The sequence below is a fragment of the Onychostruthus taczanowskii genome, unplaced genomic scaffold (genome assembly GCF_017590055.1).
Source record: "Onychostruthus taczanowskii isolate IOZ18803 unplaced genomic scaffold, ASM1759005v1 scaffold4, whole genome shotgun sequence".
Lineage (NCBI taxonomy): Eukaryota > Metazoa > Chordata > Aves > Passeriformes > Passeridae > Onychostruthus > Onychostruthus taczanowskii.
Window position 1 is genome coordinate 20,409,419 of NW_024501459.1, and position 17,289 is coordinate 20,426,707.

A 17,289-nucleotide genomic window follows, 5' to 3' on the forward strand; every position below is an offset into this window, starting at 1 on the left:
TATGTCTTTATATGACCGAGAAGAAACACTTGGGAAATTTGAGATGAAAAGTGGACCATGTTTGATAGTACTTGTCATTTGCCATTCTTTGTAAAATCTTGAGTAGTTCAAGCCAAACCCCACTGACATCTGAGAGGTTTTCTTCTTGCTGCCACAGGAACTGGGTCAGGTCCATAAGTGAGTTCTGGGGACTGCCACCTTCACTTCAGGCCATTTAGAGACTATTTAAAGAATGTTCACAAGGTAGCTTTTATGTCTTTGCCAGTGTCATATATAAAATCATTGCCAAAGTATTTTGGTTTTTTAATACACTTTAATCCAATCCAGACATGGACTCTGTTTAGTTATGTTAAACACAGAAAAGTATAAGTTCTCAACTCTGCTTAAAGTAAAAAATGAAAAGTAGGACCTCACTAGGACCTCTTACATTTTATTGAAGCTTTATAATCAGATGAGAAACTGAATTATTGTTTAAGCAATGTTTGTTTAAGCAATATGGTTTAAAGTTTCGATGTATTTATATTTACTTGTTTATATGGAATGCAAACACTAGAGATTAAAAATAATTGAGTCATTATTGGTTAAGTTTTTAAATAATTTTAATTGCTCCTGCAGGAGTTGACCATTGTGCTCTAAGTGATCATGGCTGTGAACATATGTGTGTAAATGGTGACAGATCTTACACTTGTCAGTGTTTTGAAGGATACAGGCTTCGTAATGATGGGAAAACATGTAAACGTAAGTTATTATTCAGCAACTTAGAGTCTAATATTACACACATAGAAGAAATCTGTAAGGTAGGATTGGATTCCCTAAATGTTCAAGGATTTCTAAAGGTTGTATTTCCCCTTTGGTGTCATATTTACCAGCAGTATGCCAATATCTTGGATATGCTGAAGCATCAAAAATGCTGAATGCATACTTTTAGCCACCTGAATCACATCCTACACATCAGTGCCATTTAAAAAGTAGCCCTGAAATTGGACAGTTGTGGATCCAAAACTATCCAGAGCTGGGACGACTGTGATTTTTTTTTCTAAAATTTCAAGGCAAAACTATAATGTTTATAAAGTGTTACCCAGTATGAAGCTTGCAACATTATTAATGAAAAGTTCATTTTGTCCAACATGTCCAACAGGATCAGGATGATTGCAACAGAAATGTCATAATTGTGTTACAAATTTGACTATATTACACAGTTATGATGAGTGGCAGATATCAAGGAAAAAGACTAATAGCAAATTTTTTTCAACTTTTGTAGCATAAGTCACCAAGTGATCAAAGAAGAATCATGGATAAATCTCAGAAAAACTCACAGGCATTCAGTATTTTGTAACTGCAATCCCCATAATATCTAATATCAACATCTGCTCTTAAAAAATATTTACAGAAAAAAAAAATTAAAGGCATCCAGATATTGCCATGACAAATGAAAAGCTCCTTATTCTTAGCTGGTGTCTCATAACATCACCCTCTTTTGTTATTCTGTGCAGAGACAAGTTCTGCCCTTCTCAAAAAGTTAGGATAAACTAAAAGCAAGTTAACTTTGAACACACTGCCCTTAACTAACAGAATTTTTTATATATTAAATTATTTCCAGGTAAAAATGTCTGCAAATCAGTCAACCATGGCTGTGAGCATGTTTGTGTTAATGCTGACAATTCCTATATCTGCAAGTGTCATGAAGGATTTGTACTGAGAGAGGATGGCAAGACCTGCAGAAGTGAGTGACTGGTATCTGTTCAACACTTTTGCATGTACATCAGGCAAGGAAGGAAAGGGGCATTTTTTACTTCTTACTGGAAAAGAAGCAACAAACTTCTTTTGACAGCTACATTTCTCTAACGTGTTTTCATTCAAAACCTACATGTATATCAATCATCCCCAGGACAGGACATCTGCAAATCAGTCAGCCATGGCTGTGAGCATATTTGTGTTAATGAAGATGACTCCTATGTTTGCAAGTGTCATGAGGGTTTTCTGCTGAGAGAAGATGGGAAAACATGCAGAAGTAAGTACTCTGAGAATTACTCATAGAATTTTATTTACAGTATGTAGATCTGAGAAGCATTCAAACAAATACAACAGTTTACTGTCATAATAAAGGAGTAGTCTTCCTATGTATAATATAGGAATAGTATTTATGTATTTATATATTTATACCTTCCAAATGCTTGTGAGAGACTCTGTGGACAAAAATAGTGTCTTTTAATGGATCAAGTGACAGACTGTAAACAGAAAATACTCAAAAATGTTCAGATACCAAGAGTTAAAAGTGTTTGCTGCCTAAAATTTACCCTGTGTATTCCAGTAGTATCAGCAGAGCTAATGAAAGCTGTTATTTCTCCCTGCATGATACATTTGCTGTAGATTTTCTTTAACCAAATATCATCAACTGTTCTCAGATAAAGACATTTGCAGTTCAGTTCACCATGGCTGTGAACATGTTTGTGTTAGTGCTGATGATTCCTACATCTGCCAGTGTTATGAGGGATTTGTACTAAGGGAAGATGGAAGAACATGTAGAAGTAAGTATCCTTCTCTTCAATAGATTTTCTTTATAATCTGTGCATTTGAAGATATATTTTAAATACGGCAATCTTTTTTTTTAACAGATAAAGATGTTTGCAATTCTGTTGACCATGGCTGTGAGCATATTTGTGTGAATACTGATAGTTCATACATTTGCCAGTGCTACGAGGGTTTTGTATTGAGGGATGACAAGAAAACATGTAAAAGTAAGTTATTTTAATGTTACTATAATTTTTATATTCAGACATCTACAGAAGAAATATATTATTTAGAGGTAGTTCTTCTTATAGGAGATTTTTCCTTGCCAAAAGGAGAATAAATTCTGTATTTACGAGGAGTTTACTACTGTTAGTCTTTAAAGTTTTGGAAGTGTTCTTATTCATCAAACTGTAGTAAATAAAATCTAAATTATTCCTAGATAAAGATGTCTGCAAATCAGTCAGTCATGGCTGTGAACATCTTTGTGTTAATAATGATGATTCATACACTTGCCAATGCCACGATGGATTTGTACTAAGGCAAGATGGGAAAACATGCCAAAGTAAGTAGTTTATTAATAAAAGAAGAAATGTATTTTTGGTCCTGTTAGAATATTATTCACTGATTCATAGTAGCCAGAATGGAATATTTTTTCTCTGTAGATCATAAGACTTGTCTGAATTAAGGATTGTTTGAACCAAAGCTACATTTCAGAAAAATCAGCCAATTTTAAGGTTTGAATGTAGGTTTTAAAATTTCATTTCCAAATTAAGTATATTGAGTTTTAATCTTGAGCATAGAAAGTTGCTGCATTTTACTGTACTGTGTTCTGTCTATATTCATGCAGATCATGACTTAACTTGTTCTGTAACCTCTTAGCATGTTTTTTTGTAAATTATAAGCAGATGAAACTCCTTCAGGCTTTTTATGTCTTCTAATCTTTTTATAACTCTTCTTGCTCCCCTAAAACCTCTGCAGTTTATCAGCACCCTTGTGGATGCACCACAGTGAAAGAAAGTCTTCAAATAGGAGATTCAGCAGAGTCCAGGGCAGAGGAATAATAGCCATCTGATTCTTATTTGAATCTACCTATCATTTTTTTAATCATTTATCTTTTGGTTTTTGGGTTTTTTTTTTTTTTTTGACAAAAGACAGTGTTAGTCTCTGACTAAAATATTCTGCTAGTACTCATGTTCAATTAGTTACCATGATCAAAAGTTATTTAAGATTCTCGGTATCACAGATGTCCCATGTCCTTAAGGTTGTAAGTACAGCCTTCATTCTTTGTTTCTAAATGTATATCCTTAATTCTATTTTAAAATACATACGATTTGCTGTTATCTGAAAAGATTCATGTTACCTTATATCAGCAGCTGCTTTATATTTATTTGGTATTCTCTCAGAAGTGGAGTAATCTATGAACTTTATTAGTGATTATTTTGTGTCTTATTCTGGGCTGTCCAGAAAAATATTAAGTAGTAGAGAAGCAAGGCAAATTCTTAGAAAGAAAGTTACTTGATAGTCGTCCATTTAGAATTGGTTCTGAACCCCTTTCTAGCCAGTGTTAATCCATATAAAGTTGATTCTGTAGTCTGTTTCTTTAATCAAAATAATACCAAGACTGTTGTCTTTTTGAATGCTCCATTGTAGGAACAGCATAAGGTTTAAGAAGCAGCCTCATCATCAATTAAGAAAGACATTTATTTAGTTTTTCCAGGGTTTATTTTTCCATAACACCAAGTTGATTGATCTTAGTCCTCTTTCTTTGCTTTTACTCTGACTCAAGTTCCACATTATCTCTTGCATTATTTTAATTCAGATAAATGTCAAGATGGCAGGCTTACAGTGAACTACTCATCTTTTTAAACACTGGAACCATAGTACTTTTTTCACTGGGAATGGAGACAACTCAGTGTTTTGGGGCTTCCTCAGAGTTCTAAGAGTTACTGAAAATTAACACTAAGCATCCAAGATATTCTTCAGAAATCTCTTTTGCAACTCTCTGCTGCAAGTTATCTGGAGTTCCTGATTCAAAAATGTATGTGTGTGTGTGTGTGTGTGTGTGTGTGTGTGTGTTCAGTAGATGCTGTGTGACCTACTTCACACAGTGTGAAGCTCTTCGCTCCAGCAAGGTCATCAGTAATCTATTTCACAAGTTCAGACCTGAATACACTAAAATGTTTTATATTTCTGCATGAAGATTGGCAATTCTACCTTTCTGTCTATTAATTAATAATACATTGTTAGAATACTTTTTGTTCCTAATAGTATCTAAATAATGTACTCATACTACCCTTTATTTGCTTGGCCATGTACCCCCTTGCCCTTTATCTTATTATTTCAGTGTTTTCACATTCCTAATATTTTCCCATTCAGTAAATACTGTGAACATTCCTTCCTTTCAGTCATTTTTCAAATCTTACAGCTGTTTTCAACTTTATTTCTAGATTTTTTAACTACCCTGCCATTCTTTTTAGATTCTGAGACTACATTTTTTGGGAGTGTCTAGTAAAATAACCTTAAATAGTGCAATCATTGATGGTTTTTATTACTATTATTATTTCTCCCCTGCATCCCAAAATAGTCTGGCTCATACTTACTTACAGCTATGTAAAATTCATCCTTCTGAAGTAATAGCCACGTCTGCTGCTGGTTTGTATTTTATTCTGTTTATAAGAAAATGTTTCTGAGTTGTGCACAGCTGTGTATAAGCAGATGCGAATTTTAACTTACATTGTAATTTCTCCATTATTCACTATGAGCAGATCTAGTTTAGATTGCCGTGTCTTAAATATAATTATTTTTGAGTTAGAATTTTGTCTTATGTAGTAGTTTTTGGAATTTTTCTTTTGGAAGCAGGAGACCCCTAAGAAATTTGGCTCAGGTTGAAGTTCTTCTAAAAACACAAACCTCAAGAGTCAAATTGAACTTGGCTCTCAGGAAGCCACTTTTTGTGTAAATGTAATTCTGCATTAGAAACTGATATTTATTTTGTGTTGCATGAAGAAGAAAAAGGGAATGCTGATAGATGGCTCCACTTTCTTCTGCACTTTCTCCCCATCTATCCTTTTTGAAGAGGTTTTAACCAAGTGGTTTAACATTGCAGTCATACAAGCCCTCACATCAATTTTCAGCAATCCAGTTAGATTTTGTTTATCATCTTAAATAAGTAGTTCCTATTCTTTCAGGTTTTGTTTATGCAGACTCTTGGCACTGATATAAGTATGTTAAGCATTATGGTTAAATCATGTCCTCTGGTGTTTTTCTTAGTTTTGTTTTTACCAGCATGCATTTGTGCTAAATGACTGTACTAAATTATTCCCTCTTAGTGCTCTTAATGTATACTCCTCCTCCTCCTCCTTAATCTAGTTAGATTAATCCTAAAATGGTTTATGTACTGAATTATTCCCTCTTAGTGCTCTTAATGTATACTCCTCCTCCTCCTTAATCTAGATAGATTAATCCTAAGATGGTTTCTTTTCAGTTGGAGGTCATCCAAACCATGAAGTTCTGGTCAGATGATAAAGAATAGATACTCAGTGTAAGCTAAGACGTCCATCATTTAACTAGTGAGAGATTTGCTTTCAGTTTGCAAACTTCCATGTTTTCTTGCTCATGGGATTGACCCCCCTGTCTCTGTATTTATAAAAAACTGTTTAACTAACAAGCCACATAAATATTATCTAACTATTCCCAGGCAAGGATATTTGCAAATCAGTCAACCATGGCTGTGAACATGTGTGTGCTAGTGCTGGTGATTCATTTGTTTGTAAGTGCCAGGAGGGATTCCTGCTAAGAGAAGATGGAAAAACTTGCAGAAGTAAGTAGTCTGATCTTTATCAACATGCTCTTTATCTGCAGCTCATGCTTGTGTAGAAATGGGCTAAAGCTGTCATCTGTTTTCAGATAAAGATCTTTGCAAATCAGTCAACCATGGCTGTGAGCATGTTTGTGTTAATTCTGGTGATTCATATACCTGCAAATGCCATGATGGGTTCCTACTGAGAGAAGATGGGAAGACCTGCAGAAGTAAGCAGCACAGGAACTTAATTGGATGAATTGCACATACAATAATGAAGGCCTCTGCTGATGTGTGCTGACTACCAACTCTCCTGTTTGCAGACAAGGACATTTGCAACTCAGTTGACCATGGCTGTGAACAAGTTTGTGTGAATACTGAAGATTCCTACATCTGCCAGTGTCATGAAAAATTCATACTGAAGGAAGATGGAAAGACATGTAGATGTGAGTAGCCTGATCTATAAAACTATGTTTTTATTTGAGGCCTTCAAGTGTTGTGGGTGTGAGTGCACATGTGTATGTTTGTGATTTCCAAATATTTGGGCTGGTTTAAAAAAGATACCATCTCTCCCTAACAAGCCTCACCTCACAAACCCCATCCACTTTTCTCAGATAAAGATGTTTGCAACTCAGTCAACCACAGCTGTGAGCATATTTGTGTTAATACTGGTGATTCCTATGTCTGCAAGTGTCATGAAGACTTCATACTGAGGGAAGATGGAAAAACTTGCAGGAGTAAGTTATTTAATCTTTGTTTTGTACTTCCTGGTCTGTTAATGAAACACACTATGCAACAGTAGTGTGTTGTGTCTTTATAACAAATCAGCTTCATGTAAATGGGATCCTTCATGAAAAATTATAGCCAAATTTTTTATATTTTGTGAAATTTATTTACTTAGCTAACTGTGCTAAATACAATTTTCATTATTCCAAGGTAAAAATGTCTGCAAAACAGTCACCCATGGTTGTGAACGTGTCTGTGTTCCAACTGGCGATTCATACATGTGTCAGTGTCACAAGGGATTTATATTGAGGCGAGACAGGAAAACATGCAGGAGTGAGTAGCTGAAACTTTTATGGGGAATATGTTTTTCAGTCTTAAAAGAAATAACAGACTTAATTTCACTCAAAGCTTGTGCATGACAGTTTTGTATTTGAAAAATGGTCTAATAAGGGGATTCTCTTAACAATTCTCAGATAAAGACCTGTGTAAATCCATTGACCATGGCTGTGAACATGTGTGCATTAATAATAACAACTCATACAGCTGTCAGTGCCATGAGGGCTTTGTCCTGCGACAAGATGGGAGAACATGTCGAAGTAAGTAACTCATTATATCTGTCAGCCCCTCTTCTCTGGCACTGCTACATGAATGAGCAAAGATACTGTACTCCTTCATCATGTGTTCTTCAGATATCGTGTTTGGAGTATTTGGATTTATAAAAGGTTAAATAGAATACAGATAAATACTTCAATTTTTCCTAGGTAAAGATGTCTGTAAATCAGTTGACCATGGTTGTGAATATGCTTGTGTTAATAATGGCGATTCCTATATCTGCAAATGCCAGGAGGGATATGTGCTAAAAGAGGATCAGAAAACATGCAGAAGTAAGTATATTTTATTTGGAAAGCATTTGTTTCTTTTATTTTGAAAATTAATTGACCTCACTTCAAAAAAATTATAGGATCATAGAATGGTCTGGGTTGGAAGCAACCTTATTAAAGACCACTTAGTTCAATCTCCGTGCTGACGGCAAGGACACCTTCTACTAGACCAGGTGTCTCCAAGCCCAATCCAGCTTGGCTTTGAACACTGCCACAACCTTTCATTTCAAACATGATATAATATTTGAAATCCCAGGGCATATGCGTGTGGCACAAAATGTCTCAAAAAATTAACTTGATGCTCTCCTAAGCAAAAACCTACCAAATTGGAAGAGTTGTTTTAGTACAATAATAATTCTTTTGAAACATCAGGGTAAAGCCAAAGGGGAATCTTATTATCAAGGAATGTACATTTTAATCAGGTTCATGTACTCTGGGTCTTTTATCTTTATATACTATATTTTAAAATCCCATTAATTTTATTTGCTTATCTTCCAACATAACATGTATTTATCTCATCATCTCTTAATACTTGGAGGAGAAATTCTACTGGAATTCAGTAAAAATGTTTATTCTGCCAAAAATGGATGCTTTAGTTGAGCAGATTGTGATTACCAAAAGAACAGTAACAAGTTCTGACTATTCTCAATCCTAACTGACTCCATGCACCATGAACTGCTGCCTTTCTTGACTTATGCAGTAGTATTGAAGTGGTTCTGATATGTATATTAATTGCATTTTCACCTTAGTACATGTGAGGTGTCTTTTTGTCAGATGACTGCAGAAAGGAATTCTTGAGCAGTTTTAAAACAGGTATTTCCTAAGGAGAGAAGTCCAGTCTTTAAAGCTGAAAATCCATTATTCGTACTTTGACTTGGTAACAAACATCTCCAGTAATTTCTGCAGAGTGATTTCTGCTGAATAATTCTCTTTTGTGTAGTGCTTACAGCCTGTACAAGGATCAGAGATGAGTGGAGGTTAAAGTTTATTTGGTCTGGACTAAGAAGCAAATCTTACATTCCTTAGTGTGGCATATTTTCCCTGGAAGCTACATTGAGCCAATAGGAACTAGCTCCAATAGGAGCTCTGCAGCTCCTTTGCACAAAGCACACTAATCTCTGCTTGCTGAAGGCAATTCCTTTCCAGAGTTTAAAATAAAACAAAACAACCCACCTGGCAGAAGCACTCTGCAGCTTGGAAGACATTCTCCAATCTCTAAATTCCCTAACCTTGTTATTGATGCCCAACAAACTACTTTGATTTTTGCATGTGCATTTGCCAAAAAGTATGAGAAATACAAATTTTACAAATTCCCCTGTCTTCTGACAAACTCTGAGGTCTAATGGGTCAACCAGAAATACAGCAGCAATACATAAGTCTTCTAATTACAAAATTGGTAGACACTTGCAAGCAAAAAACCCTTTTCTAGCCAATTCTGATTCTCTCAACAATTAAATAGTTTTAAAACTATTTTATAACTCCCGCAACACAAATGCAGCTTCAGTGATTCTCTTCCATGTCTCTTAGTGCTGACAAATTTGACAAATGCAAGGTTAGCATACAGGCTTATCTCTGGAAGAAAATGATGGCAACTCTGTCTATGTGCTAGCTATGTTCTTCAGTTCTCTCCACTAAAGAGTAATTCTAAACATTTGCTGATTGTTGCTGCATTTTTAAGAATTGTAGTATTCCTCAAAGCAGAATATGTCTCAGTAAATATTTGCTGTGGTTTTAATTTTGTTAAATTCTCAGTCATAGGCCCACACTTAGCTTTTGAGACAGACTGTACACAACATCTTCAGACACATTGGCACAGAAGGATGAGCCAGGAACAGGGTATACTTTACATGATCCCTGAATTTTTTCCAGGGTATCTGGATCCCTTTCTCAGTCTTGTGGAGTTTTTTCTTGATCTATACACTCTGTTACTCCTTTCACAGGATGCACTGAAGGCCCAATTGACCTGGTGTTTGTGATTGATGGTTCAAAAAGTCTTGGAGAGGATAATTTTGAAATTGTAAAACAGTTTGTCTCAGGAATCTTGGATACACTTGAGATTTCACCCAAAGCTGCTCGAGTTGGTTTGCTTCAGTATTCCACTGAGGTTCGTACAGAGTTTACATTAAGGCAGTTCAGCTCAGCCAAAGACATGAAGAAAGCTGTGTCACAAATGAAATACATGGGCCGAGGTTCCATGACAGGACTGGCACTGAGGCAAATGTCTGAGAGAAGCTTCACAGAGACAGAAGGAGCAAGACCATTTTCAGCAAACGTGCCTCGGATCTCCATTGTGTTTACGGATGGACGGGCCCAGGATGAAGTCTCTGAATGGGCTACCAGAGCAAAGCAGCGTGGTAAGGGGATGTTTGGTGTCAGTGTTTCTGGTGTCTCATTCTAAAAGGCAAATATTGTTAGGAGTAAGATGTAGTCACAGTTTGGATGTGCTAATTGAGAGGGCGTTTGCCAAAGCAGCCTGGCCAGTATGGTGACAGTGACCATTGTCCTGCACATCAGATCTTTGTGTTCACAAGGGCCTTTGCTGCCAGGCATGTGCCTCATCCCCACAGCAGGAGTCATGGGGAGGGCCACACAGGTAGTGGTGCCACCCACCTGGCATGTCCTGAGTGCCCTGAACGTGTCCTCTAAGGGCAGACATTTGATACAGAGACCTGGGGACACTGGGAGCTTCATCAAAATTCTAGGAAAACAACTAAAGAAACCCCAAGCTGTGTCTTCAAAATATAGAAATCTATTCTTGTGAGAAATACTATGGTAATAATTGGCTATATTTTTGTTTATAGGGTATATTCTTTATTTTTAACCAGTTTTATAGTGCTAATGGTGCTCTGGAAGGAAGATTATTCTTTTGGAAAGCATACAACTGTAGTGATGTCTGTCTTCCTGTTTCTACATGCCAATATGCTGAAATGTGACTGAAAACTACCACAAATCAGAATATTTTCATCTGCTTAGCAGAGTTAACGGAAAATTTTCAAAACTTGTCAAGAAAATAAACAATCTCTTTTTTCTTCATTAAACCTTTTTTTTAAATTTTATGAGAAACTGCTTTAAGAACCATGGCTGATGGGCCACAACACAGAGAAAACAGCCAGACTTCAAAAGATTTTGAAGTCTTTCTTCTGTGCCTGTTTTATTGATTTGACATATTAATCAGAATTTGATACATGATTAGTAGAGCACTGATCAGGATCAATACCTCTCTGTAAGGAGAAAAGGGAAAAACACCCAAGGATATGAGAAAGGCACATGCTAACAAGAGTGGCATTACAATGGAAGATAAAGTGATTTTAAAATAACTTTAAAAACCCCAAACATTTACAGGCTTACTAGTGAGATGAAACTACATGGAGGATTTACAGAAGGAAAGAAGTACAAACCAACTTCTTTACTTGCTGAATGAAACCTCAGCTCTGGACTGCTTACACTGACTCTGCAATGCTACAAGCCAAACCCACTCCCTGTGTAATTGCAGCATAACCAGTAGAGTAATGCTCAATATGAAATGGACCCTGGATACTTTATCACTGATATCCCTAAGTCTTTAAATAGCAGTAACTTCAGCATGACTGGTGCATTCATTAAATTGAATTAGCTTCTGGTGGACAATTTCCTTTCCTGGCTAAAGTGCAATGGTAGGCAGATTCGTGAAGAAAACGAAGGAGATACGTTAAAAGTCAAAAACTTGGAAAATGCATACTTTGTGGTATTATCAGGCCCATGATTCTTCAGCAAAAAGGTTAAAAGTTGCAATTCAGTGAGTGTGCAGCAATCATCTCATGTTAAATAAAGATATCAAACCTCCTCATCTCCAACCTCCTCATCTGAAACCAACCAGAGAAGGCAGCTTCTTCTCTTGAATCATGTAAGAGCTGTGAAGCTCACAGCTGTACTATGAATCACAAAATCAGGACTCCTTGTGGACACTTTCTAACCCAAAACTGATATACAGAGAAATGTTGTATCAGATCATATGCTCATTAGCATAAATACTGCTGAAAAAGAGATTATTGAAGATCTCTATATTTTGTAGTTACTGCTTGTTTAAAATCTATCTGGTGAGAGGGCTCTGAACCACTTTCTCCTTCCCTGTTTCTAGAGTTAAGAAAACTACACATCCTCACCTTCACCCTAGCACCGCTACTCTGGATATACTTGTCCTGAGCATCCCTGCTGTAAGGCTTTTTCTTTCCTAGCCTTATAAATTTCTTGTTTTCCCATTCTTACACTCCTGCATGGGCCTTCCAGCCTGTTATTGCCCCTCAGAGAGCAAGAATCAAGTCTCATTGTGCTCTGAGGATTTCAATGAAACACATATTTTTCTGAAAAATTACTGCCATCTTTCAGGATTCTGCCCCATTTGCTAATATGTAACAGGTTTTCCGATCAGCCCAGTAATCAGCTGCATTGCATATACCCTACAGACACACACAAACCAGGGACTTGCAGTGCCATTTTGAGGCTGAACTGTGTGATTCTCTTGGATTGTTTGTAATACTCTTTCTGGGACCATTTACTATCAGTAGTGGCCAGGCAAGTGTCATCTCTTTAACACAAAAACTGTATGTCAAATTACACCAAACAAGAGTTTCTGCAAATATCCCAGTAATTAAAGCATATTAAGCTTCTTCACTGATTTTGAAGTTACATATAATATGCATTTCTTGGGCTCTCCCTTTCTCTCTTATTTTCCTTTCATGGATGAACAAGTGCTTAGAATTAGAACTGCTGAAATAATAAGTATGTGCAATTTCTTTTGAATCCAGGTATAATCATCTATGCCATTGGAATAGGAAAAGCAATTGAGGAAGAACTGCTGGAAATTGCTTCTGAGCCGTCATATAAACATCTCTTCTATGCTGAGGATTTCACAGCTCTGGAGGACATCAGTGAAGAGCTGAGAGCCCAAATCTGTGAAGGTAACAAAATTCCATGTTTCTTGAGATAGAAGTAAATATTTCAGGTATTTTGCTTTTTTGGATTTTTCTGCCCTTTAATACATGAAGAATATATGCTGTTAATCCATCACTGGGTAAATGTATTAGTAATTATCTTCCCTTTATTGTCATGAAGGTTGCATAAGATGTACAAGCCTATGCCTAGAAGAATCAATCGCTTCTGCTCTTTTCTGTTACTGCAGTTGAGTCAGCCATGCATTGAACCCCCTCCACCAAATAAACATAATCTATTTCATTAGGAATGTGGGAAAATAATCACAGATTTGTAATATCTTAATGAGAATTAAAAAAAAAAATCCTAAGACCAGCAGCAAAAACCTAAACCACAGCAAAATAAATTGTCAAGAGCTGTTATGTGTATTTATAGACTAAAAATAGTTCATTGAACATACATTCACAGCCACAAAGAGTGGATTTCAGTTATGTGTAAGCTCTGAGTTTTGCTACACAAATGTGGAAGGTTTGTTTCAGAAAGCACCCTTCATTCTGGAACAAACAGCTTGCATATAAACATTCCCAGATGAAGTTTTGCAAGGGGAAAGGGGGAATCTGAGCTGAGATGAAAGCTATGGAGCCAGGAAGAGGACAGTATGTCTCTCCCACTCACACATTCCCAAGACTCAGTATTTTTTTCTATGTTCAAACTGGTACCTGAAGCAAAATTCAGAAGCAATACATAGAATGATGTTAGTCATAAGGCTAGAATTGTGCAAGATTATTTAATTTTCATTAGATTTTATCTGGTTGTTTTCTCGAAATTAAATGCAAACAGATTTTGCCCTTTTTTTTTCCTTTTACATGATTGTATAAAATTAGCAGCAGGTCATTTCTTTATACAGATCTCAAGAAAGAATCTGTAAAAAAGACTTTGAGGATGTTTCTTAGCTTGTATTCTCTTTGTCCCTCAGTCCTTAGAAGTCCTAGTTTCATCTTTCTGAAATACTAAATACTATGATAATATAAAACCAAGCCAGTTCAATTAACCTTATTAGGCAGATAATCTTCCAATGACAGCATGTCGTCTTAAAAGCTTTTGGAGAAGCCAAACCCAAAACTATCTGGCAGCCAGAACAATAATTTTCACTCGTTAGCAAACCCCAGTATAATAACTCTCACTGACCAGCAAACCCCAGAGCTCAGTGATGGAAATGCATCCTTCAGGTACCCACATCAGTGGTTAGCAACCACAATGTTTTTTTTTTTCCTTTTAACTACATTATTTACAATATGAAAAAGGAAGTAAATCCTGCCCCTTTGTGGCAGTTTCTTGTCTGCACCTCCAGTAACTGGGCAGCACTGGTGCTTCAGCTTCTGTCAACAGGCAATGAACGCCTCACACCTGTGAACTGGGGACCGACCCAGCCTTGTTTTTCTGGACACTCCAGAACTATCTATTACTCATCAACTCACTCCACCAGAAATTCTGCCTCCACACCTGTTACACAATCTAAAAGTTCTTTTTTAAATTCCTTCTGTTGTACACAGTGCAATTTTTCTCCTCCTTTGCAATAGCAATGACTTTTATCTTTACTCCAGCTTTGGTCCTTAGCTGAGGTCTTCTGAGGCTCCACCTTGTGAGGACAGTAGGAGATCCTGTCCTCATGGACTCCATTGACAGAGCTTCTTATCCCTAGTCCCAGCCACGGATGCACTGCATGTTTCCAACCAAAGTAGAAGTCCTCCAAATGTTTTTTGGGGTGGGGTTAGGCTTTTTTCTTTTATTCTGCAAGAAAGCATCTGCCTTGTAAAATAGCTGCTGATTACTGTTAATTATTCTTGATAACTAGTAGTAAAGGTAAAAAAAGGAGGGTTTTTTTTTCTCCCTCTTGCCTCTTATTAAAAGGAATTCAGTTGGAAGGTTCCCATTCACTGCCGTGGTTAATTTTAATTTCTCATCTGACTGGAAGCACTAACGAGGCTCCAGCAATGTCATACATAATACGCACTCAATATGATTGCAGCTCCAGCCCTGGGCATGTGCATTGTGGGAGCTTTTAATGACATGGTCATATACTATTTTTGTCACAAGACCCCAGCCCTGATCAGATGACAGTATTCAGCAGCCAGCTGGTTAACATTCTGTTCTCCTTCCAAATTGTGGACCGTTATCAGTTCGGCAAATATTCAGACACTGCTTTTGATGACACTTTCTCACAGGCTCCTCCTAACCAATTACTTGTGGTTTTTTTTACAAAACAGACCACTAAAAATGAACATCCAGCTTCAGCCATTGTTCCCCAACAAATTTATTCATTGCATTGACTTCACCAAGGGATTCAGGGTGATCAGCCTGTCACTACTTGTGTGTTTATTCAGCTTCACAGAGGCAATGAGATCAGAAATCTTAGAGCCCCAACTAGTTCCTGAAGCCTGAAGAGGAGTTTCTTAAATGCCCAATTCCTATTCCAAACTGGAGACCTCCTGCCACCTCTACCAGTGCATCTGTTATTTTTCTGTCCCTAATTACATGTTCACACCAGCCCAGTGCCCAAAGCTCACGCATTTCAGGTCAGTTCCTCTGCCCTTCCTAAACAACCCCCTCATTAGCTTGCAGCTCCTGAACAACTTCTCAAGAAGTCATTACCCAGGGTCAAACACTCAAAATTCATCTTACCTGCTCCATCGTTCCTACAACAGAAATCTTCACCATCCTTGTTCCCACTTGATCTTTTTTCAGCTAGACTCTGCTTCTCGTTCGTTTCATTCCCTTGTGATCTCATCCCACACCTCTCTGCCCTGAACTCTTCTCCAAAATCTGAGTTCCTTCTAGCAGCTGGTTCCCATGCAGACTGAGATATCTATATCTCTCTATATAAATATTGTAGTTCTGCTGCCTGATCTCTGGTCTCCTTATCCAACTACTCATCTGTTCTTCCCTGTGATATTCATGCTCAGTAATTCCAACCTCCACTCAAAAGAGCCTCATCTCCTTCCCAGTGCAATTTAGCACAGCTGTGTTTTATTATGCATCTGTCAAAACTGACTAAACCAGCAGGGACCCCAATATTTATAGCAAACCTGGATGTCACAGAAGCATCTTCCACCTCTCTACTGCATCTTCATGGTGTATCAGGCGAGTTTGCACTGTCACCTTTTACCCCCATGCATTCACTTTGAGGGAAGGCGCTCTGGGTTCCAGAGGAGCGGGTGTGTCCCAGATGCTCCATGACCCTGGCATCATCGGTCCCGTCGTGCAGTTGTTAAATACCTGCTCTTCAGCTCAGCCGGGCCATGAAGGGCTCGGCGTCGCTCGAAGGTGAAGTGTTCATTTCCTAGCGAAGGACCCGTGCCCGAGGAACCGCAGCTGCTCCACACTGCCCTCTGGCGGCACGAAAGGCGCAGGGCACACAGTGGCTGCGGCTCTACCTCCAAACAGGTTTCGGTTTCCTCTCGATCTCCTGACTAAACAGATCGGGGTGTGGACTCTGAAATAAATCCTTACATTTTAAAGGCTGTGCTTCATGAATTAGAAACGTGTATTTTTGCTTACAGCTGCAGTGTATCAAATAGACGCTGCTGCACCCTTCTCACCTAAAAACTCCTAACACCCTGATCAATGTTTCCCATTATAAAGAAAACTGAAGGACAGGAAGAAACTTTTTCTTTCTCCAAGCAATGTTCTTATTCAGTTCACCCCAAAGGATGATGAATGATAATGAAACATGAAAGAATTTTCACTGTAGGACACAAAGTAGATTGCTGTCATTTCAGATTGCTTCACTAATAATCACTTCTGGTTTTGGAGGAGTTCTGGTAGTCTGAGTTGAAGGGCAAGTTGTGGAGTTTCCATCAAAACTGGACCTCTTCTAAATTGCACAGGTATGAGGCATTCTCCATGTGTTATTAGAGACCAACATCCAGCTACTGTCAAGAAACCTCTCCAATTATATAGGGAATGTGAACATTTTTTGCTCCTTTTGTGATATAATTTCCTTTGGAAATTTCTATCTACCAGCCTTGAAAGAGTCACCTCACCAGCAGGATGCATCATCTGGGAGGCTTCATAAGACTGATCCACAGCCTTCAGGTTGGCTGTTTTAACTCAAGTGTCCTCTCCTGCTGCCTTCTGTAGAGAACTCTCACAATTCAGCTAAAATGGTTTATCCCATGTCCCTGCCTCCTCACCTCTCCGAGTCACCCTGAAATGTGAAAAACGGAGATTCACTGTAACAAAAGCATGGCTGCATGCTTCTTACATCATCTGAATGAAATACTTCATGGGGAAGCTTGTATTTCAACACTGGGCTTCACACTTTAAGCATGTTCAGCTTTCAATCACTTCTGTTTTTCAAAGGAACCTTCACAATTCCCTTTCAATTCTGCAACCCACAACTTATATCATGTATACAGTAAATACAGCCTAACAGCCCGATTCCTTCATATCTTTGTATCCCTC

At 37.6% G+C, this 17,289-nt stretch overlaps 1 protein-coding gene across 4 annotated transcripts in view; it reads left to right on the forward strand.

The window, feature by feature from the left end:
• The window catches only part of MATN2 (matrilin 2), a 68,665-nt gene that overhangs the window by 47,604 nt on the left and 3,772 nt on the right, over positions 1-17,289 (forward strand). For 2 of the 4 annotated variants that reach the window (XM_041413052.1, XM_041413051.1), the window contains exons 9-24: positions 616-738; positions 1,601-1,723; positions 1,889-2,011; positions 2,406-2,528; positions 2,616-2,738; positions 2,951-3,073; positions 6,209-6,331; positions 6,418-6,540; positions 6,634-6,756; positions 6,925-7,047; positions 7,247-7,369; positions 7,510-7,632; positions 7,798-7,920; positions 9,858-10,271; positions 12,702-12,854; positions 16,849-16,920. In XM_041413052.1, the coding sequence (XP_041268986.1) occupies positions 616-738; positions 1,601-1,723; positions 1,889-2,011; positions 2,406-2,528; positions 2,616-2,738; positions 2,951-3,073; positions 6,209-6,331; positions 6,418-6,540; positions 6,634-6,756; positions 6,925-7,047; positions 7,247-7,369; positions 7,510-7,632; positions 7,798-7,920; positions 9,858-10,271; positions 12,702-12,854; positions 16,849-16,920 (2,238 nt within the window). The remainder of the gene's footprint in view (positions 1-615; positions 739-1,600; positions 1,724-1,888; positions 2,012-2,405; positions 2,529-2,615; positions 2,739-2,950; positions 3,074-6,208; positions 6,332-6,417; positions 6,541-6,633; positions 6,757-6,924; positions 7,048-7,246; positions 7,370-7,509; positions 7,633-7,797; positions 7,921-9,857; positions 10,272-12,701; positions 12,855-16,848; positions 16,921-17,289) is intronic. The other 2 variants (XM_041413054.1, XM_041413053.1) reach the window with 2 other exon arrangements.